Below are 21136 nucleotides of genomic sequence, written 5' to 3'. Positions count from 1 at the left end.
ACCGTTTTACTTTACAAAGGGGAAACATCAGCTAGAGAAGAGCAGGAAATCGCTGGTATAAGGTTGTATTAATTCATTAGAGACTGAGCTCAAGAGTCCTGACTCCCAGTTTGATACCACCATGTCCTCAGTTTTCAACCCACATGGATGGAACTCTGTGCTATTTCTGCCCCCTTGTCTAGGGAGATAGTCATTTTTCTGCCCATCTTCTGACCCCTCCCCTTCTCCTCCCTCTTGGCATTTGGCAGATCCAGGCATCTATTCCAGGAACGGGAAGCCAAGCGCAACAGGTGCTTGGAGGTCATCATGATCAGCCCAGACCCCAGGCCCTCCCCTGGCTTGGCCCGGTGGGCTGAGAGCTATGAGGCCAAGTGTGAGCGCAGGCAAGAGACCCGTGAAAGCCGCCGCTGCCGTCCCAATGTGACCACTTGCCGCCAGGTGGGGAAGACGCTGAGGATCCAGCAGAGAGAGCAGCTCCAGAGAGCTCGACTGCAGCAGTTCTTCAGGAGGAGGAACCTGGAGCTAGAGGAGAAAGGCAAGGCGCACCGTCCCCAGGCCAGGGAGCAAGGGCCCTCCAGGCGGTCAGGCCAGGTGACTGTCCTCAAGGAACCTTTGTCTTGTGCCAGCAGGATCTCTTCTCCCAGAGAGCAGGTGGGCCATGTCAAGGGACATACTGCTCTGTGCTCCGGGACCCTCTCTGGACAAGGAGGGTGGGTGGGCTCAAGGTTGCTAAAAGTGATCTAAATTAAGTCCTTCTTCCTCAGTCATATAGTAAAGTTGCTAAGAGCTTCTTATAGTAAAGTTGCCAACAGCTACTTATTCAGAGATTTTTGCTGTTGTGTTTTTGTTTGTTTAGCTCTTTTTGTTCTGCACTTGACTTGTAAGAGAGAAAAAAATAATTTTTAAAAACAATTCCAGGCTGGGCATGTTGGCTCACACCTGTAATCCCAGCACTTTGGAAGGCCAAGACAGGAGGATCACTTGAGGCCAGGAGTTCGAGACCAGTTTTTTGATAGAGACAAGTCCCTGTCTCTATCAAAAACTTTACAAACTAGCCAGGCATGGTGGTGCACACCTGTAGTCCTAACTAATCAGGAGGCAAAGATGGGAGGATTACTTGAACACAGGAGTTTAAAGCGGCAATAAGCTATGATCACACCATTGTACTCCAGCCTGGGCAACAAAGGGAGACCCTATCTCTAAAAAACTTAAAATAAAACAAATAAAAATAATTCCAAAGCTAACACCTATATCAGTTCAAACTTAGGCAATATACACATATCTTCCACAGCTATCTTATAGCATTCATTCATCCATCAGTCACCAAATATTTACTGAAAGTTTATTATATGCCAAGTACACAGGCCAATCCTTTTGACACACATACAGACATATCTGTCCTCTCTTCTTCTGCAAGGCTGTTGTGCCCACTCTTCTCTCTTTCTCTGGTGTCATTCCAATTCTATTAAATCACTCGGCTACAGCCTCATCTGGTCCAGGAAGCCTTCCCTGGCTTCTCCAGGCCACCTCTGCTGTCTACGGGCCTTGTGAGGTTAAAATCTTCCAAGATTGTGTAACCCTTAGAGGGCCCATTAGTCTGGCCTGGAAAGGAACAGTGTTGGCAAAAGCCAGGGTATGCTGAGATGACGTTGGCCAGCAAACCATCTGTGTCTTCCTACTGAGGTTGTGAGCATGTTGACAGCAGGGATGTGTCCACTATGTTCCGTGGAAATGCTTGGCATTGTGTCCTACCCAGAGTGGGTACTCCATTAGGGCTTCTTAACTAGTGGATCTGTCATGCTCAATAGGAGATACTGTTCAGAGCAATGATCCCAGAGCCCAGTTGCAAAAGAAAACAAACTGTTTACTAAAGCAAAAAACCTCCCCACAACTCCCCACTTTACCTAGTCTTCACATAAAACCTCAATGATTTTCTAGCTGTTACTAAGAGAAAGGAAGTTTTCCTTCGAATATGGAAGGAATCTTATGGATTATCTATTCCAAACTCCTCACTACACAGACAGAAGACTGAGACCCAGAAAAGATGGGATCTGAACCCAGATCCCCTTAGTGGCCACTCAGACCAGTTCTCTTTCCATATCACCATGCTGGCTATCTAAATGGCCAAAACCAAACAAGGTAGAGAGAGAGAGGGGAAAAAACAAACAAACAAACAAACAAACAAAAACAACTAGAGATTCTAGAGAGAAAAACTGGAGAAAAGTACAGCTCCATATATGCCTGGCCTGAGGAGGACCATTCCTGCCAGTCAGGACAAGGATGTCAGGAGCAGGAGAAGCCCGTGTGGCTCTGAAAGCTTGAGTGGGCTACTTTGGTTTTGTGGACCTGAAACATTGTCCTTGTCCTGTAATGAATTACCACAGACTGGGTGGCTTAAATAACAGAAATTTATTTATTACAATTCTGGAGTCTGGAGGTCTAAGACCATGGATCCTGCAGATCTGGTGTCTGATGAGAGCACTCTTCCCACTGTGCAGATGGTCTTCTTCTCATTGTGTCCTCACAAGGCAGAGAGCAGAGACAGAAAGCAAGCTCTCATGTCTCTTCTTATAACAGCACGAATCCCACTCATGAGGGCTCCCTGCTCTGACCTAATTATTTCTCAAAGACTCCACTTCCCAATACTATCACATTGGGAGTTAGGATTTCAACACACAAATTTGGGTGGGGGGACAATAAACATTCAGTCCATAACAGACATGATGGTTGGTTCTTCCTTCTGAAATCATCAAGAGAATCTTTCAAGAGGCTCCAGGCAGTGGTTTTCAGCATTCCCCACTTGCCTTCCAGGTGGCAGGCACCAGCTCTGAGGTCCTTCCAGCCCAGCATCCTCCTCCCTCAGGCATCTGCAGGGATCTGACTGACCACCTCTCCTCACAGGCTGGGGGCCTTCCTCCACAGGACCCTCCCATCAAGAAGCCACCCAAACACCACCGTGGTAAGAGCAGAGCCTCCCTCCCTCCACAGGGCCTGCAGAGAATGCTGAGACAGCTGTCCCAGCTCACTGGCAATGGAGAGTCCCTGCCCCTTCCCACTTCCCTCATTTCCTTCCCATAAGTTCTAAATCAACTTGTCCTCTATCTCTCAGGTACTCAGACAAAGGCAGAAGGACCAACAATTAAGAATGATGCCAGTCAGCAAACCAAGTGAGTTCCTGACCCTAACCCTCTCACATCCCATTCATTTCTCTCTAGAGAGAACACAATGAATTTTCATGTCCACCTTAATTAAGAAAGAGGAAGCCCTCTTCAGGCTTCCCACCCTACTGGCTCTTCAGAAGGGATTTCAGAAGGAATCAACCCACTGCCTCCTGACTTGATTCTTTGGTCCATTATCATTATTTTTAATTTCTTCTCTTTCCAGTTACGGAGTTGCAGTTCTGGATAAGGTAAGCACATATTCACTTTGAAGGGGTCGAATCAGAAAGTATTAAGCTCTGACATTCTGGAATTCCATGATAAACTTGGCTGGGATGGAGGGGCATCTTCTTCCTGGATGGCAAGGGGGTACTGAGCATAGACATGGGGACTAAATGGACCCTGTCAGAGCCAAAGCAGAAGAGGTTTGCTCTACACAAGCCAACCCAGGTGTAGGTTTTATGTCACAGGGTTTCAGGGGACTTAGAGACATTTTGAATACCCTTGTTCTTTCTCTCCAGGAAATCATCCAGCTTTCCGATTACCTCAAAGTAAGTGGCATGTGACCTCTCCCCTCAGTTCCTCCACCCACCTACCCCCAATCCTCCAGGCTAATCTTACCCTCTTGCACTTTGTTCCCGCACCCCCAGGAGGCCCTACAAAGGGAGCTGGTCCTAAAACAGAAAATGGTGATTCTCCAAGACCTACTGTCCACTCTGATTCAGGCCTCTGACAGCTCTTGGAAGGTAAGGGAATGAAATTTTTTTTGAACAAAACTCATGGGCTTCTATGTGTTCCCATCTCATTTTTCTTTCCATATCATCACAGTAAGAGAAAGGGTTTTCTCACTACTGAAAAGTGAGCTGGGAAGAGGCAGAAGATGAGGGTGATGGTGCTCAGACCTAGAAGTCAAACAGGTCACAATAAATATATGGGTCATCACCTGAGGGTCATGGTGCTACATATCCAAGGAAGACCCAGAACCAAAAGTGGCAAGAATTCCCATTTTTTAATTTGTTGGAAGGAATGAAGGAAGACCCCAACATAGTTTATATTACTGAATATGGTAAATGCCAAATATTTTTGTATGGGATTAACACCGATATTTATCCAAACTAGCATGCCATGTACACACTCAGTCCAAATAAAAATATCAGAGTGGGAAGGGACCTTAGAGACAATCTGGTCTAATACTCTTATTTTGCCCAGGAGGACACTGAGTTTCATAGGGGTCAAGTAACTTGCCAAAAGTCACACAGCTAGTTAGTGGCAGATCTGGAGCTAAAATTCAGGCCTTTGATTTCGGTCCATTCAATGTACAATATTCATAGGTTATGTCCTCTATACGGAACACTGGACTAGCACTAGAAATAATGAGATTATTTAGATAGGGTTCTTGCTTTGAGAAGGCTCATGGTTTTGTAAGAAAGACACATGACTAAACAATACAAAAACATGAAAAATAAAAGAAATATTTTCAAGATATAGGAAAATACAAGAAAGAATGAGTGACTCCAGAGAAGAAAAGAGCCAGGGGAATGCTTATATAAGCATTTGCCAGGAAAATATAGAAGCAGAAATAGTATTCTAGTTGGGGTACAGGCAAAAATCTAAAGGCAAGGCCGGGCATGGTGGCTCACACCTGTAATCCCAGCACTTTGGGAGGCCGAGGTGGGTGGATCACCTGAGGTCAGGAATTCAAGACCAGCCTGGTCAACAGGGCGAAAACCCGTCTCTACTAAAAATACAAAAGTATTAGCTGGGTGTGGTTGCACATGCCTGTAATCCCAGCTACTTAGGAGGCTGAGGCAGGAGAATCGCTTGAACCAAGAAGGCGGAGGTTGCAGTGAGCTGAGATCACCTCATTGCACTCCAGCCAGGGCAACAGAGCAACAATCCATCTCAAAAAAAAAAAAAAAAAAAAAAAAAAAAACTAAAGGCATGACACAGTCTAATAAAATGGTTCTCCAATTTTTTTATTTCAGGATTCCTTTATACTTTTTCAATTATTGAAAATATATAAGAAATGTTTATATTTACCATATTAGAAATTAAAACAGTTGGCCAGGCGCAGTGCCTCACACCTGTAAGTCCCAGCACTTTGGAAGGCCAATGCAGGAAGATCACCTGAGGTCAGGAGTTAGAGACCAGCCCAGCCAACATGGCAAAACCCTGTTTCTACTAAAAATACAAAAATTAGCCAGGCATGGTGGTGCACACCTGTAATCTCAGCTACTCCGGAGGCTGGGCCACGAGAATCACTTGAGCCCGAGAGGTGGAGGTTGCAGTGAGCCAAGATCGTGACACTGCACTCCAGCCTGAGTGACAAGGCAAGACTCCCTCTCACAAAAAAAAAAGAAAGAAAGAAAGAAAAAGAAAAAGAAAGAAGAAAGAAGAAAGAAATTAAGACAGAAATTGAGAAAGAATTATTAATTTTAAAATGATAGTAAAATATTTCATGCTAATCTAAATTACATGTTTTAAGAAAAACAGTCTGGGCGCGATGGCTCACACCTGTAATCCCAGCACTTTGGGAGGCCAAGGCAGGCAGATTACTTGAGCTCAAGAGTTCAAGACCAGCCTGGGCAACATGGCAAAACCTTGTCTCTACTAAAAATACAAAAAATTAGCCAGGTGCATTTGCATGCACCTATAGTCTCAGCAACTCGGGAGGCTGAGGCAGGAGAATCTCTTGAGCCCCAGGGGCAGAGGTTGCAGTGAGCCAAGATTGCACCACTGCATTCCAGCCTGGGCGACGGGAGTAAAACTCTATCTCAAAAAAGAAAAAGAAAAAGAACCATTTTCAAAAACAAAATTAGTGACAGGAGTGTCATTGCTTTACCCTTTTGCAAATATTTTTAATGTCTGGCTGAAAAAAAGACAACTAGATTCTCCTATTTACTTCTGTATTCATTCTATTGGTTTAAACATAAAGAAAAATTCAGTATTACACAAATACGTCATTAGAAAAAGTAAGACTTTGCTCATCCCTTAAAAGGGTCTTGGGGATTCCCAAGGTTCCTCAGAATCCCCATGTTGAAACCTGTAAATTAGTATATATTATAAATTCATGTATTAGTATGAGCTACAAGCAGCTTGACACCACCAAAGCATAAAGCACCAGGTGGAAAGAGACGGAGCACACAACCTCACCGGCCTGTGTGACGTCTCACCCTACCTCAAAGATGGCTTGAGCAGAGAAAGAAAGATGATGGGAGAGTATGGAACAAAACTGAGAAGTTGCAGCGATGTAAAAAAAGACTTCCTAAGCTCAGCCCTGCTCCTCATGTCAGACATTGTACCTGGATTTTTCAAACCACGGTCAGGGCTCCTGACTGTTAGGTCATTTTCATTGAGAGTAGGAACTTCTGGCAGACAGCTGTGCATGTGAGGTGGTTTCTGGTCCTGAACTAAATTGAGATCATCTTGCTCATTTGTTTGACAGTCATTTGATAAGTTCCAACTCTGTGCTGGGTCTTGTGCTACAGGGACAAAAAGCATTATGGTCCTAACTCTTGAGGAGCTCACAGTCCAGCCATGAAGACAGAGACATGTAATAAATAACACCAAAACAGTATAATAAGGCTATAGCAGCAGTGCATACAGCATGATGCAGGGAAAAGAGAAAGAAGGCAGCAATTATTCTGCCTGAGGTGGAATAGGGAAGGCTTTAAAGGAAGGAAACCTAGCCAGGCACGGCAGCTCATGCCTATAATCCCAGCACTTTGGGAGGCCAAGGTGGAGAGACCACTTGAGGCCAGGAGTTCGAGACCAGCCTGGCCAACATGGTGAAAACCCGTCTCTACTAAAAATACAAAAATTAGCTGAGCGTGATGGTACATGCCTGAAGTCCCAGCTACTCGGGAGGCTGAGACACAAGAATCGCTTGAACCCAGGAGCTAGAGGTTGCAGTGAGCTGAGATTGCACCACTGCACTCCAGCCTGTGTGACAGAGCAAGATTCTGTCTCAAAAAATAAAAATAAAGGAAAGAAACCATTTTAGCTGAATCTTGAAGGATGAGTAGGAGCTCACCAGTAGAGAAGCAAGAGTGATGATGAGGAAAAAAAGCAGAAAGTAGAAGAGTGTTTAAGGTAAAGGAATTGGAATGATTACAGGCCTATGTATGGCAAAGAATTGGGTATGGAGAGTATGGCTGAAAAGAAGGTATGTCAAAGTAGTGCCAAAGAAAGGATCTCGGACAGGTCTTTAGAATTATAGGTCTTAAACTTTTTCTGTTGAACAAGGTATTTCAAACTTGAATAATGCATGGACCCATTTTTAAAGGAAACCCATATATGTAAATATATAAAATCACAGATCCATTAGAATGCATGCTACCCAGCTTGAGAAACACTGCTGTAGGTAATAAGCTGAGTAGGAACGGAACTATGCCTTATTGAGGTTTAGAGTTCTACACTTAGTAATGTCTGGCTCATCCTTAGAAAGTATGCAATTACTATCTGAGGAAATGACTTGTGAATGATCAGATCTGTGTCTTAAAAGGTTCTCTAACTTCCAACTGGATGCAGTGTCTCACACTTGTAATCCCAACACTTTGGGGAGCCAAGGCAGAAGGATCACTTGAGTGATCAAGACCAGCCTGGGCAACATAGTGAGACCTCATCTCTACTTTAAAAAAAAAAAAAAAAATTAGCCGCGCACGGTAGTACACACCTATAGTCCCAGCTACTTGGGAGGCTGAGGCAGGAGGATTGCTTGAGCCCAGGAGGTCCAGGTTGCACCACTGTACTCCTGCATGCGGTAATGGAGCAAGATCCTGTCTCAAAAAAAAAAGGGGCAGGGAGGTTTCAAGGATTCTCTAACTTGTAGCAATAAGAACCCTGGCTCCAAGCTGGGACTGGGGGAGTTGAGAGTCTTGTAATATCCCAGGTAAGACACAACCAGAGCTTGAATCAAAGCAAGTTTTATGGGAATGAGGGGGGATATATTAACAGACATTTCTGGGTTTGTCTCCAAGGAGGAGTTTCACCCCATGCGCCAGCCCAAGAGCAGAAGTTTCCTTGGTTGTGGTTTTCTCCCTCCCTTCTTCTCACCCCTCCCAATCCTCACCCTTCTCTTCTTCGTCCCTCCTCCCCACCAACCCCCTAGCTTCCAGTTTTAAAGAAAAACAGTCTCAGACTTTTTCAGTTAACAGCTATTGTTTCCCTTAAAATAAGGCAATTCAACTCTCTATCTCTTCCATGAAAGCCTCAACTTCAATAAAAGTATAGCCCCAAACTGTGGTATCTGGGGAAAATAATGGGAAGAAAGTGGCCAGAACTGGTTCAGACCTTTATTTTTGCCATTTGACCTTCATAAATTTGAATTTACAACTTCACATGCTGAGAACTCACCACAAACTCCCTATTAGAACCCCAAGGATCAGCTCCCTCCACTGTGTCTCTGGGCCTTTTGGATACCATAGGCCCTGGGGCCCTGAACAGGGTCCAACCTTCAGGGCAGAAACAGCTCTACTAGCAGAGAAAGCAAGCTTTCAATATTGTGCAATACAAAAACGAGAGCAGGGCAGACTTGGGTTTGAAGATCTGCATCGTGGAATTAAGATCTTGAGATGACAGCGCAGCGGGGATTGGTTGCAAGCCCTAAGCAACCTCTACTAGAGCAGAGAGATGAGCTGTGGGCTGGTGCTTCCGTGGTGAGGTGGTGGTGTCTCTGGAGAGCAGATCAGAGGCAGGGGAAAACCACGCAGAAGCAGGAGCTGAAGACCTCGGATCGGCACCAGGTGTGTATGGCCTCCGCCTTGCTCCTCTCTTCACTGGGGGTTATATGCCCTCTGAGCCCTGGGGTCCCGGGGTCTAACTGCCTAGAACATCAGCAGTAGGCCTGTAAAAAGTGCTTCTTCCCACATACTGTAACACTGGGCTTCAGTGTGGGGAGTCCTGGGGCTCAGACCAGCAAACTACATGCCCCATTTGCAACAACTTGGCTGCGACTTTTGTGACGTCTTGGGGAGTCCAGAAAAGCAGAGCTATGGAAAGAGGTTTCGTTCAAGCTCCAGACTTGGGTGGCCCTTCATCCCCACTGAAGGGGCTATCGTAAATTGTCTTCCGTTGCAACACGAATGGAAAAGTAATCTGGGGTTGGGCCAATACAAAAACAGTTGAAAGAGGTAAAATATTGGATTAAAGCCATACTATGGAATGGGGAGAGAGGAAATACCCCAAAAGGGTAGGAGACTGGGAAAAATTTAAGAATATTGCCTTAGGCCTGTTTTCTTCCCAAAATATAGCAAGATAAACCTTAAACTTGGTAGGTTTGACTGCATTCTGCATAGAAAGAGTTTGGGCAAAGGCAAATGTGCAGAGCGGAAGATGTGAACCAGAGGAGGTAGGTGTAGAGCCAGTTGATTTCAGGACCTGTGGATTGACAATGAACAGGTCACAGCAGAATGCAGCATTTTACCAGTTACTTCAAAGCTCAAACAGTAGAAGTCTTTCTCCACGTCTTCCATCGGTCACAAAGCCCTGTGCTTATTGTAGATGCCAAATCCCTGACTCTCTGCTTTCCCTCACATGAGACGTTAGGAAAAACATTAATAGCAGGAGGCACTTTAAAAAATTATTTTTGGCAACACTTTTTGCTTTTGCAAGCCCCAGCTGAGTAACACAGGAAGCAGAAAGGGTGGGGGCACCCCCTGGCTCCCATGGTTAGAAGAATAAGCCAAACAAGATCAAAACAGGAGCTGCGAGATACCACTTCCTGCCTCCCCCAGGCACCCTGAAACTCACTGAGGGAGGCAGACCTCAAAGCCGAGCCCCCTCCTCTACCCCTAGACCGTTACAGACCGGAAATGTTACAAGAGATGGAAACGTCCAGGCCGTCTGGCTGAGAGGGCCCATGGCGTCTCGGGCCTAAAGAGAGGTGGAATTTCAAGACCTCACAAGTGTCCCACTTGGCCTGGTTGGAAAAAGCCAGAGAAAGGATAGGAAAACTGGTCACTGCTCTTTCTCTGGAAAACTGGCTCTCATTGATGGCTCCCCCGCCCCCTCCCCTACACATACACCCTACACAAAACTCCAGGCTAGAAGAACAAAACCCCTACCTGGGCAAAAGGGGCAAGTCTACAAAGGGAGGGGACAACAAAGTGGCAGGGAAGCTGTAGCTACTCAGCTGAAATACTGAAAAACTGAGAAACAGAGATTGGCTCTTCATGCCGACCTTGCTCCCCTCTCACCCTTGAGATTAGCATCTTTCTCGGAATGTCCAAAATACCATTAGACAGACCCAGCTTATGAATAAATAGAATGTGACTTTCTGGGAAGCTCCCTTACACCCCCTGCCGCCCTTACTCTGCTTTAATATCTCTCCATTTCTTGCTTTCTTAAAGAAGTTCTCATCTTGAGTCTAATATGTACGTGTGCATGTGGAAATGTATGTATGCAGGTGGAGGGGTGTGTGTGGAGATGGAAGTATGTGTGTCCAGGTGGAACTGTGCGTGTGCATGTGGAGGTGTGCGTGTGCATGTGAAGGTGTGTGTGTGCAGGGGGAAGTATGTAAGTATGTGTGTGTATATGGAGGTGTGTGTGTGCATGTGAAAGTGTGTGTGTCCATATGGAGGTATGCATGTACATGTGGAGGTGTGTGTGTGCATGTGAAGGTGTGTGTGTGCAGGTGGAGGTGTGTGTGTGCAGGTGGAGGTGTGCGTGTGCATGTGAAGATGTGTGTGTGCAGGTGGAAGTATGTGTGTGTATATGGAGGCGTGTGTGTGCGTGTGAAGGTGTGTGTGTGCAGGTGGAGGTGTGCATGTGCATGTGGAGGTGTGTGTGCATATGGAGGTGTGTGTGCATGTGGAGGTGTGTGGGTGCCCATGTGAAGGTGTATCTGTGCATATGAAGGTGTATCTGTGCATATAGAGGTGTGTGTGTGCAGGTGGAGGTATATCTGTGCATGTGGAGGTGTGTGTGCATATGGAGGTGTGTGTGCATGTGGAGGTGTGTGTGTGCCCATGTGAAGGTGTATCTGTGCATATGGAGGTGTATCTGTGCATATGGAGGTGTGTGTGTGCATGTGGAGGTGTGTGTGTACATGTGGAGTTGTGTGTGTGCATGTGGAGGTGTGCGTGTGCATGTGGAGGTGTATCTGCATGTAGAGGTGTGCATATGCATGTGAAGGTGTGTGTGCATGAGGTGTACGTGTGCATATGGAGGTTTGCGTGTGCAGCTGGAGGTGTGTGTGTGCAGGTGGAAGTGTGTGTGTGCAGGTGGAGGTGTGTGTGCAGGTGGAGGTGTATCTGTGCATGTGGAGGTGTGTGTGCATATGGAGGTGTGTGTGTGCCCANGTGGAGGTGTGTGTGTGTGCAGGTAGAGGTGTATCTGTGCATGTGGATGTGTGCGTGTGCAGGTGGAGGTGTGTGTGCAGGTGGAGGTGTATGTGTGCAGGTGGAAGTGTGCATGTGCATGTGGAGGTGTGCATGTGCAGGTGGAGGTGTGCATGTGCAGGTGCAGGTATGTGTGCAGGTGGAGGTGTGTGTGTGCAGGTGGAGGTGTATCTGTGCATGTGGAGGTGTGTGTGCGCGGGTGGAGGTGTGTGTGTGCATGTGGAAGTGTGTGTGTGTCCAGGTGGAGGTGTATCTGTGCATGTGGAGGTGTGCGTGTGCATGTGGAGGTGTGTGTGTGAATGTGGTGCGTGTGTGCACAGGTGGAAGTGTGCAAGTGCATGTGAAGTGTGTGTGCAGGTGGAGGTGTGTGTGTATATGGAGGTGTGCTTGTGCATGTGAAGGTGTGTGTGCAGGTGGAGGTGTATATGTGTATATGGAGGTGTGCATGTGCATGTGAAGGTGTGTGTGTGCATATGGAGGTGTGCATGTCCATGTGGAGGTGTATGTGTGCATGTGGAAGTATACGTGTGCATGTGGAGGTGTGTGTAGCAGGGAGGGAAGTGTATTAATCTCCTAGGGCTGCTATGACAAAGTACCACAGTCAGGGGAACTTCAAAAACAGAAACTTATTTTCTCATAGTTCTGGAGGCTAAAAGTCTGAGATCGGGGTGTCAGCAGAGTTCTTTTCTCCTGTGGTCTCTCTCCCTGGCTTACAGATTGCCATCTCTCTCTGTGTCTCCACGTGGCCTTCCCACAGTGCCCTGATCTCCTCTTTTAATAAGGACATCCATCATATTGGATTAGAGCCCAGCCTAATGGCCTCATTTTAACTTAACTACATCTTTAAAGACCCTGTCTCCAAATATGGTCACATTCTGGGGCACTCAGGGCTTAGGACCTCAACATAGGAATGTTGAGGAGATACAAATAAGCTCATAACAGAGGGTAAAGGAGGGAATAAACATTCTTCTGGGAGGGGAGACTGTGTTAGCCTTACTGGCCTACATTTTACAGGGAAAGGTCCATGTACAAGACTGAGAAGAGGTGAGGAGTGCAGAAGTGCCTAGAGAAGGGAGAGAGGTAGTGAGCGAAAGGGTAGCTTAGAAGCTTTCCTTCCAGGGCTCCCCTGCTATGCTACTGTGAGCCATTTGATAAAAATGGAGGTAAAAAGAGGACTTAAGGCCAGTCTGATTCTTTCTTGTCCTAGTCTAGAGAAAGAAGAGAAGATCCTCTTCTATTCAGCATCCTTTGTCATCTTTGCTCCTGCCTGCCTCCTGAAAGAGTTCACTGTTTGAGCACCAACCATGTGCTGGGCAGTAGGATAGGAGTATAGAGTCAAACTCCTTGCAGACTAGATTTTGGCCCACACTCATTAACTCATCCCATTTGCTCCAGGGACAACTTAATGAAGACAAACTGAAGGGGAAACTGAGATCCTTAGAAAACCAGCTGTACACCTGTACCCAGGTAAGCATTCTGAAGGATATTTCCATCTCGGGAATCTAGAATTAAATGTGAAGAATGCTTGAACCTCAATCTTACTTTTGAGAAATGCCACCAGATAGAGAATAACACACCCATTCCTACTTACCCAGTTCTGGCTTGGCCATTTTCACTTTAGTCTCTAATTCACTAGATCACTGTCTCCATCCTTCTTCCTCTCCCTTTCTCCCAGTATCCTTCTCTTTACACCGTGGAGGAATCCCAGCACTAACCACTTTGTCAGCTCCAGGGGAACCTTGAGAATACCTGAAACTGTAGGGAAAGGCCCTTGGTAAAGATTCACACCACCCAGACAGATCTTTACACATCCTAATCTTTGAACAGATGAGTTAGATGTTATAACGAAGTCTTGGAAAATGATTTTCATTCCATGGGCAACTTTTTTTTGTTTTTTCTAGCAACCCCTAGAAGAATGTAAAAGCTCTTTTACTTGGCTCTTCTGTAACACCATTTTCCAGCATTAGTAATCTCCTGATTGGCCTAATCTTGGTTTACAAGAGATAGAAAGAAATCAGCTTTCACATTTGAGAAGTGATGGATACCTGACAGGTGGGGAGATGTCAAATAAGAGAATGGGGTGGAACAGGCAGACTTCTCCCATCTGGAGTTAGAGAGAGAAGACAGTTGGCCACATAGATGGCGTCTCACAGGGGAAGAGAGTTTATGGAGTCTATAAGTTTCTTGGTCCACAACTTTCATTTATTCAGTATGACTTGCTTTGTCAGGACTAAATAATGCCAACCAAGTTCACAAGAGACCAATATATAATCCAGAATGCCAATCTATTCATTTTCAATAAGGAATAACACATAACCAGTGCCCAGCATGGATGGTCATTGGATGTCCAATAACTGGGACATCCCCTACATATGACCTCAACCAGGTTAATTCCTGAATCTAGTTTTTAATGAAAGTTCCAAAACTATAAGACCCACTCAAATTTAAATCCAAAATTTCAGACAATTCCAAAGCTAAATGGAAATGATTTCATATTGATCCCTAAATTTTTGTCATCTGGTCTACTGCTTACACAGTGGGTAATCCAGAATTGACAGTAAAATCTGCCTGCCTTCTCCGAAATCACAGGACACAAAGACGAAAGAAAGGGAGAAGGCAAGACCCCCAGTGAATTTGCAAAGCTGTGCTTGTGTCTCCTTAATCCTGCAGCCAGGAGGAATTTTATAACGCGAATGTATTAATTTTAAACCATTAAGTTCATTAGGCATTGTAGAGAAGCTACAATGATTTTTTTTAAAGCAGCAGCAGTATGCTCCCTCCCTGAAGGAGTTTACAATCCAGTAGGAAAAACAGATGAGTCAACAGAGTAGAATAATAGAGGCATGCAGGGTATACTATGTAAACACTATGAACACTAAGAAAAGCTGCCTAATCTATAAGACATTGTGGGATGGGGGCAGTTGGTCAATTTATCAGAACTGATGATACTGGACTGAATCTTGAGTATGAGTAGAAGTTAACCAGTTCTAGGCAGAAGAAGCTATATGGGTAAAGGCAGGAGCCAAAAAAACAGAGTGCTAGGGGATCTGCAAACATCTCAGCTTAGGTGGAAGTAGCATGGGATGAAAGTCTAGGCATGTAAGTGGAGCCATGACAAGGAGTTTGGATGTGATTCTTAGGATGCTGAGAATCCATGGAGAATTTATGCAGGAAGTGGCAAGATCAGATTTGCATTTTAGAAAGAACCCTCTAAATGCGGGACTGAAAAGGGACTGAAGGGAGGCAAGATTTGAAGAAAGGGAAGCTTTGCATTAATCCACATAACACTACTACTAGAGCCTGAACTAAGGAAGCAGCAGTAGGGATAGAGAGGAGACAGATATGAACTATGAAGGAAACTGTCAAGGTTCAATGACCAACTGATTACTGGAAGGAAATGAGAGAGAAAATGAAGATTGGTTTAGCATTTGGAAAAGACTAGATGGATGATGATTCTGGTCACTGAGATAGGAACCCCAAGAAAAAAGAACATGTTTAGAAACATGAGTCCTGTTTAGACATGTTGGATTTCAAGAGCTTGTGGAAGGCCTCAGATATAATGCCCAGCAAGCCTAGGGCACTGTTTATTATGCCCCCCTACTCATCTCTCATTGCCTGAGGGACTCTCCCTGCTAGCTCTACCCTAAAAGAAAAGGCTCACTAGATTACTGGTATCTCTGCCTGGGGGAAGAACCAACTTCTTTTCATTTCTGTATCCCAGTTCAGGATTTGGCACACAGAAGTTCAATGTGTATTTGTTGAATTGCATCAAATTTACAGAAATACTCCCCTTGGGGAATGAAAAAAGTACTACTGGAGATGGAAGACCAGAAAAACAGCTATGAGCAGAAGGCCAAGGAGTCACTGCAGAAAGTGCTGGAGGAGAAAATGAATGCAGAGCAGCAACTACAGAGCACACAGGTATGGGGATGCCACACAGACCTTGGGGTTGGGGACTCCAGGCAGCTTGGGGAACAAGGGAGCCAGCTGCACAGCTCCCTGGAACCCTCTCCTCTCTGACCTCCCTCAGCGATCCCTGGCCCTGGCAGAGCAGAAGTGTGAAGAGTGGAGGAGCCAGTACGAGGCTCTGAAGGAGGACTGGAGGACCCTTGGGTCCCAGCACAGAGAGCTGGAGAGCCAACTCAACGTGCTTCAGTCCAAACTGCAGGTACCAGGCACTGGGGGTGGGGAGGGAAGACAGGGTATGGGGAGGAAGGGTGGTGATGAAGAAGCTGTTCTGGATTAGGGACTCCAAAGGCAGCTGACAGCATCTGGCTTTCAGTTCCTCAGTCACCACCTACTTTGTACCAAATTCACTGTTTTGGCTCTGAAATTTAATTTCGAGTTTAGCAAGGATGTCTGCACTGCTCATGCAAATGAACTAAGCGTTCATTGGAATGACACCATCACCGTCCAAATGAAAAGAACTGGCTGGAATATACATCAGCCTACTAATGTCATATCCCAACCCACTCTCCAAACTCCATCCCAAAAAAGCATCCAGTTCAGAATTGCCCACTGTTGGCACAGAAAAAATGTCACTAATTTATTTACAGGTGAGTACTAACTAACACTTTTTGCCAATGTGTTTTTTAAGCAATTACATTTAGCAATTACAATTAGACTCCTGGCATCCTCAAGGGTTCCATCATCTTCAATCTGTCCTAAGACTCGGTTTCCCCATCTATAAAATGAGGATAATAGTACTTACATCATAAGGTTGTTCTGAGTATTAAGTAAGATGATCCATGTAAAGTACTTAGCACAATGCCTGGCACATAAAAGCACTCAGTAAATATTAGCTATTATTTTGCATAATTTATTTACTTGGTTTGGAGTTTTGAGGATCCACCTCAAAAGCTGATCTTTATAATTTTCCTGAAACAGGGCTCAGAACAGCCCACTTGATAAGAGACAGAGTATGTGAGTCTTATCAAAGGAGTGAACCTAGCTGGTCACTCTGCGTGGTATCCACATCTCAACCTTTGCTGTTCTCTTCTTCCCATCACCTATAAGGCAACTCCTATGAAGATTTTGGGGGGAGGGGGTTTAACTTTGAATCTTTGTGGAAAAAAAAAGACCCTAACAAAAAAAAACTGATACTGCCAGAGGAAGAATAAAAGAGAAAATGAAAACATCTAGAAAACTGATGACTTTGTATTCCTTAATTTGGTGATTTACCAAAGTGTCAAGACATGAGTCCCACGCCAATGACAACCACTTACATTTCCCCTAGAATGGCAGATTTTTTAAAGTACTGGGTTTCCTAAAGCAATTCTTATTTTATATATTCTAATTTATGTACATGAATGTGTCACTTAGACCTGTCACTAGAGATGGTTTAGAAAATAAACTTACACTACACATGCCTCAGTCCACTTCAAAACTACTGGCACATGCCTATAGTCCCAGTTACTCAGAATGCTAAGGTGGGAGGATTGCTTGAGCCCAAGAGGTCAAGGCTGCAATGAGCTATGATGGCACCACTGCACTCCAGTCTGGGTGACAAAGTGAGACCCCATCTTCTAAAAATAAAAATAAATAAATAAAAGACACGAGTTCCTTGTGAATATCAAGTCTTATTTGCTGTTATAAATGTGAGGAACAAAGCAAAGGGAAGAATAGGAAAAAAGAAAGACTTCTCTATTTTCTCATCTACCTAACATTCCTTCTATCTCTAAAACTCCAGAATTTTCTATATTTTCCTCTTCCATGGTATCTGCCCCCAACCTCCACCCCAACACTGACCTCCTTCTATATGGCCCCTCCTCCTCCTTACAGGGAGCAGATAGCAGGGACTTACAGATGAACCAGGCCCTGCGATTTTTGGAGAATGAGCACCAGGAACTGCAGGCCAAGATTGAATGCCTGCAAGGGGACAGAGACCTGTGCAGCTTGGATACCCAGGACCTACAAGGTACTCTTCTCCTTGGAGGCTTTGGGCGCATGGGAGCCATGGCCAAGTGAGCTAAGAAAAAAGAAACTGAGTTAAGAGAAAGGCTTCAGCCTTTTGTTTGTTTGCTTGATTGGTTGATTGGCTTTGTAATCTCATTTTACCTTGAGGGAGAGGCAGGGCTGTTTTAATCATCCAAAATTGAAAATTAATTTCACTGTACCAGATAGAGTATCCTTTTGTCTAGCTCTCTTTTTTAGCCCATCCCTCTGGGCCAGATCACAGCTGCTCCCACATCAGTCACATATGTCAAGGCCACATTCCTAATTTGAAAGGGAAAGGCCAGTTGAAACACAAGGCATAGAGAAAGTCTCTCAGTCACAGCCTCTGCGTCCGAGGACTAGATAGTGTGTAAAGCCTCAATGCAACCCAACATTGTTGATGCACAAAACCTGAGGTACTTGGCTTCTGGTTTACCTCTTCAGAACTGGGACACAACTTCCAAAAGACACATGTTAGAGGCCACGACAAGACAGCATCTATTACTAATTTCCATCCTTAAGTACTGAGTTCATTAAGTCTTGGGTTCCTTTATTTTGGCTTGCATTATTGCATTTTCAGATCAACTAAAAAGGTCAGAGTTGGAGAAGCTCACCCTGGTGACCAGAGTACAGCAGTTGCAGAGTAAGTTTGCTTTCCAGATTCTGAAAGTCCACAGGGTTTTCCTGGGGGTCCTGGCCCATAAAAGGCACCCAGAGTAGGGACTAAGGGCCCAGTCTTTGGCATATGCTCTAACTCTGTGCATTTTCAGACCCTCTTCTTGTGAAGTGAGGTCATTTACATAGCTCTCCATAAATTATGTATTAGCCTCTGTTCTTTTTTTTCTACTTTTCTCCTTCCATGCCAATGACACCACTTACATTTCCCCCAGACTTGCAGATTTTGTTTTAAGTACTGGGTTTCCTAAAGCAGCTCTTATTTTATATATTGTAATTTATAAGTACATGAATGTGTCACATAGACCTGTCACTAGAGATGGTTTAGAAAATAAGCTTACACACTACACGTGCCTCAGTCCACTTCAAAACTACATATTGGGCCCAAAGAGGAAAAGGGCCTTTTCAGAAGAAAAGCAGTTTCTGAAAAGCTGGAGAACCTGACTCAATACCGCTGCTGGTTGCCCACCACTTTAACCTCTGACACCTGATAGAGAAGCTTCATGCAAATAGCAATGATTATTAAGAGAGCAAAGCAACCGCAGGGGAAAGGGAAAGTCTTCAAGCAAAGACTTGAAGATAGAGACATGGTAGGGGGAGAAATAAGGATGCTATATTCATAGCAAAGTACCACAGACTGGGTGCCTTGAAGAACAGAAATGTATTGTCTCACAGTTCTGGAGACTAGAAATCCAAGATGTCAGCAGGGGTGTTTCCTTCTGAGGGCATTTACGGAAAGATCTATTCCAGGGCTCTTTCCTTGGCTTTGCAGATGGCCGTCTTCTCTCTGTGTCTTTCCCATGAACATATCTGTGTCCATATTTCTCCTTCTTATAATGACACCAGTGATATTAGATTAGGGCCCACCTGAATGACCCCATTTTAATTTGATTATCTTTTAAAGAACCTATCTCCAAATAAGGTCATAATTTAAGGTACTGAGGGTTAGGACTTCAACATATAGATTCTGGGGGACAAAATTCAACACATAGCAGATGGGATGGGAACATATTTAATAACTAAGGTTCTAGGCAAAGTTCTGAAAAGAAACTCTTTGTAGTAAATATGCTAGCATAGACAAGTTCCTTGTGTTTTCCAACAGGTCTGCTTCAGAATCAATCCTTACAGCTTCAAGAACAGGAGAAACTCTTAACAAAGAAAGGTCAGCAAATTTATTAACCACAAATTCTAAGATACTGCTCTTCCCTTACCTGCCTAGAGGCAGCGGGATGGACTACATGACCTCCTGGAGTCCCACCCAGTTCTGAGAGTCTGTTAAGTCCGGGATGTGTGGGAGCTTTTTAAGGACTGATCATTGGCTCTGAGGACACTTCAACTAGTTAGCCTTCTATCCTGAGGTATATAAACTGTGAAAAAGGGTTTCTATTCTCTCTGAAAGCACATGTTTGTGTTGAACATTTCAATAAATTTATTTTGAACTCAGGATTTCATGTCAATTTTTACACACTTGATTTTCCAAATCACATCCAACTTCCCAGCCCCAAACCACATAGCATGCCAGAGTCAAGTCACTCTTAGCCCTAGAGAGTCTACTGTCCATGTTTACTGAGAATTCACCGTGTATACAGAGGGGCAATAGCTCCTCACCTGTCCACTACACATGACCTTTTGTTTTCTCCTCACAATCACTGGGCATAATATAATAGATAATGCAGAAATGTTTATGCCCACATAGTATGGATAAGACCATGAAGGTCTATGGTGGCACAGACTAACAACACAGCTACAACAATCCAAAACTTCTGACTCCTAGTCCATGCTCTTTTCACCAAGACTAAGACTGCAGGGTGGCTAAAAAAAATCTTTAACCATATGAAGATAAATTTTAGGATATGACTGCCATCTTCACAACTTTCAAATGAGGACATCAGGGAAAAGGGGTTATACTAAAGCATCCACCAAACTTATCTGACAAACTAGGAAGAATGTGACATACAACCAATGAAATTCAATTAATAAGTATTCACTAAAATTATCTAGCACTAGATAAGACTGGGGATACAAAGAAAAGATGCCAATCTTGTCCTCAAGGGGCTCAGATTCCAGCTGTCTGTCCAAGCTTAGCAGGGGCCTAGTGGAAGTTAACCTTTATGTCAAAGAATGCCATCAGTCTAGCCAAGAGCACGTCCTCCCAAGTTCCCTCCCCTCTCCCCACTCCTAGTGGCTCACCCTCAGGGCCCTTCCTCAAAGGTGTGGGCCTCACTATCACCAAGAATCTGGCTGCTTTTTTAGATCAGGCTTTGCCCGTGTGGAGTCCAAAGTCCTTCCCTAACGAATTGGAGCCTGAGGGTACAGGGAAGGAGAAAGACTGGGATCTCAGAGACCAGCTGCAAAAGAAGACTTTGCAGCTCCAGGCCAAGGAAAAGGAGGTGAGAGGGTGACCTGAGACAGTGATGGCTCATCTGCAGAATAGCAGAGAAACCTGGGAAGCAGCCAAAGAGCAGGGATTTCAAAGTTTAGGCTGTGACTGGATACCCACAGATATTCATTTGCCTACATAAAGTGTCTGTGCTTCTGGGCTGACTTGTCAATCTTTTCCCTTCCTTATTTACACCAACTCCTATTCAAGGTTTTATTAACTGGTTACCTTTTAGAAAGTCGACCAAAACTCAAACACATTTAATAAAAATATTAACTTCTCAATATGTCGTCCCACATTGAGTATCTTAAGTCTTTATATGTCTTTTAAAGAGTAAAACTCTTCCTTTGTACAACTCACAAACATACACATCCCCAGAAGTATTCATATGCAACTAGCTCCTGGGAAAGAAACTTGTACTAAGGTCACTTCTAGGTTGTTTGTGCTATAAGAACTTCATTTTGGCCGGGCGCGGTGGCTCAAGCCTGTAATCCCAGCACTTTGGGAGGCCGAGACGGGCGGATCACGAGGTCAGGAGATCGAGACCATCCTGGCTAACACGGTGAAACCCCGTCTCTATTAAATACAAAAAAACTAGCCTCCCAAGTAGCTGGGACTACAGGCGCCCGCCACCTCGCCCGGCTAATTTT

At 44.7% G+C, this 21136-nt stretch overlaps 1 protein-coding gene across 3 annotated transcripts in view; it reads left to right on the top strand.

Annotated features, from left to right (window-relative positions):
• Positions 1-251: 251 nt before the first annotated feature.
• Positions 252-21136, top strand: part of TRAF3IP3 (TRAF3 interacting protein 3) — a 22584-nt gene continuing 1699 nt past the window's right edge. The window contains exons 1-13 of one of the 3 annotated variants that reach the window (XM_025391486.1): positions 252-651; positions 2812-2959; positions 3110-3167; positions 3385-3409; positions 3680-3709; positions 3809-3904; positions 12893-12964; positions 15278-15418; positions 15528-15665; positions 17279-17414; positions 18012-18074; positions 19209-19268; positions 20360-20496. In XM_025391486.1, the coding sequence (XP_025247271.1) occupies positions 307-651; positions 2812-2959; positions 3110-3167; positions 3385-3409; positions 3680-3709; positions 3809-3904; positions 12893-12964; positions 15278-15418; positions 15528-15665; positions 17279-17414; positions 18012-18074; positions 19209-19268; positions 20360-20496 (1449 nt within the window). In that variant the 5' untranslated portion in view covers positions 252-306. Of the gene's footprint in view, positions 652-2811; positions 2960-3109; positions 3168-3384; positions 3410-3679; positions 3710-3808; positions 3905-8573; positions 8903-12892; positions 12965-15277; positions 15419-15527; positions 15666-17278; positions 17415-18011; positions 18075-19208; positions 19553-20359; positions 20497-21136 lie in introns of those variants that run through there. The other 2 variants (XM_025391494.1, XM_025391504.1) reach the window with 2 other exon arrangements.

Source organism: Theropithecus gelada, chromosome 1 (genome assembly GCF_003255815.1).
Source record: "Theropithecus gelada isolate Dixy chromosome 1, Tgel_1.0, whole genome shotgun sequence".
Lineage (NCBI taxonomy): Eukaryota > Metazoa > Chordata > Mammalia > Primates > Cercopithecidae > Theropithecus > Theropithecus gelada.
This window is presented reverse-complemented; position numbering and strand designations above follow the sequence as displayed.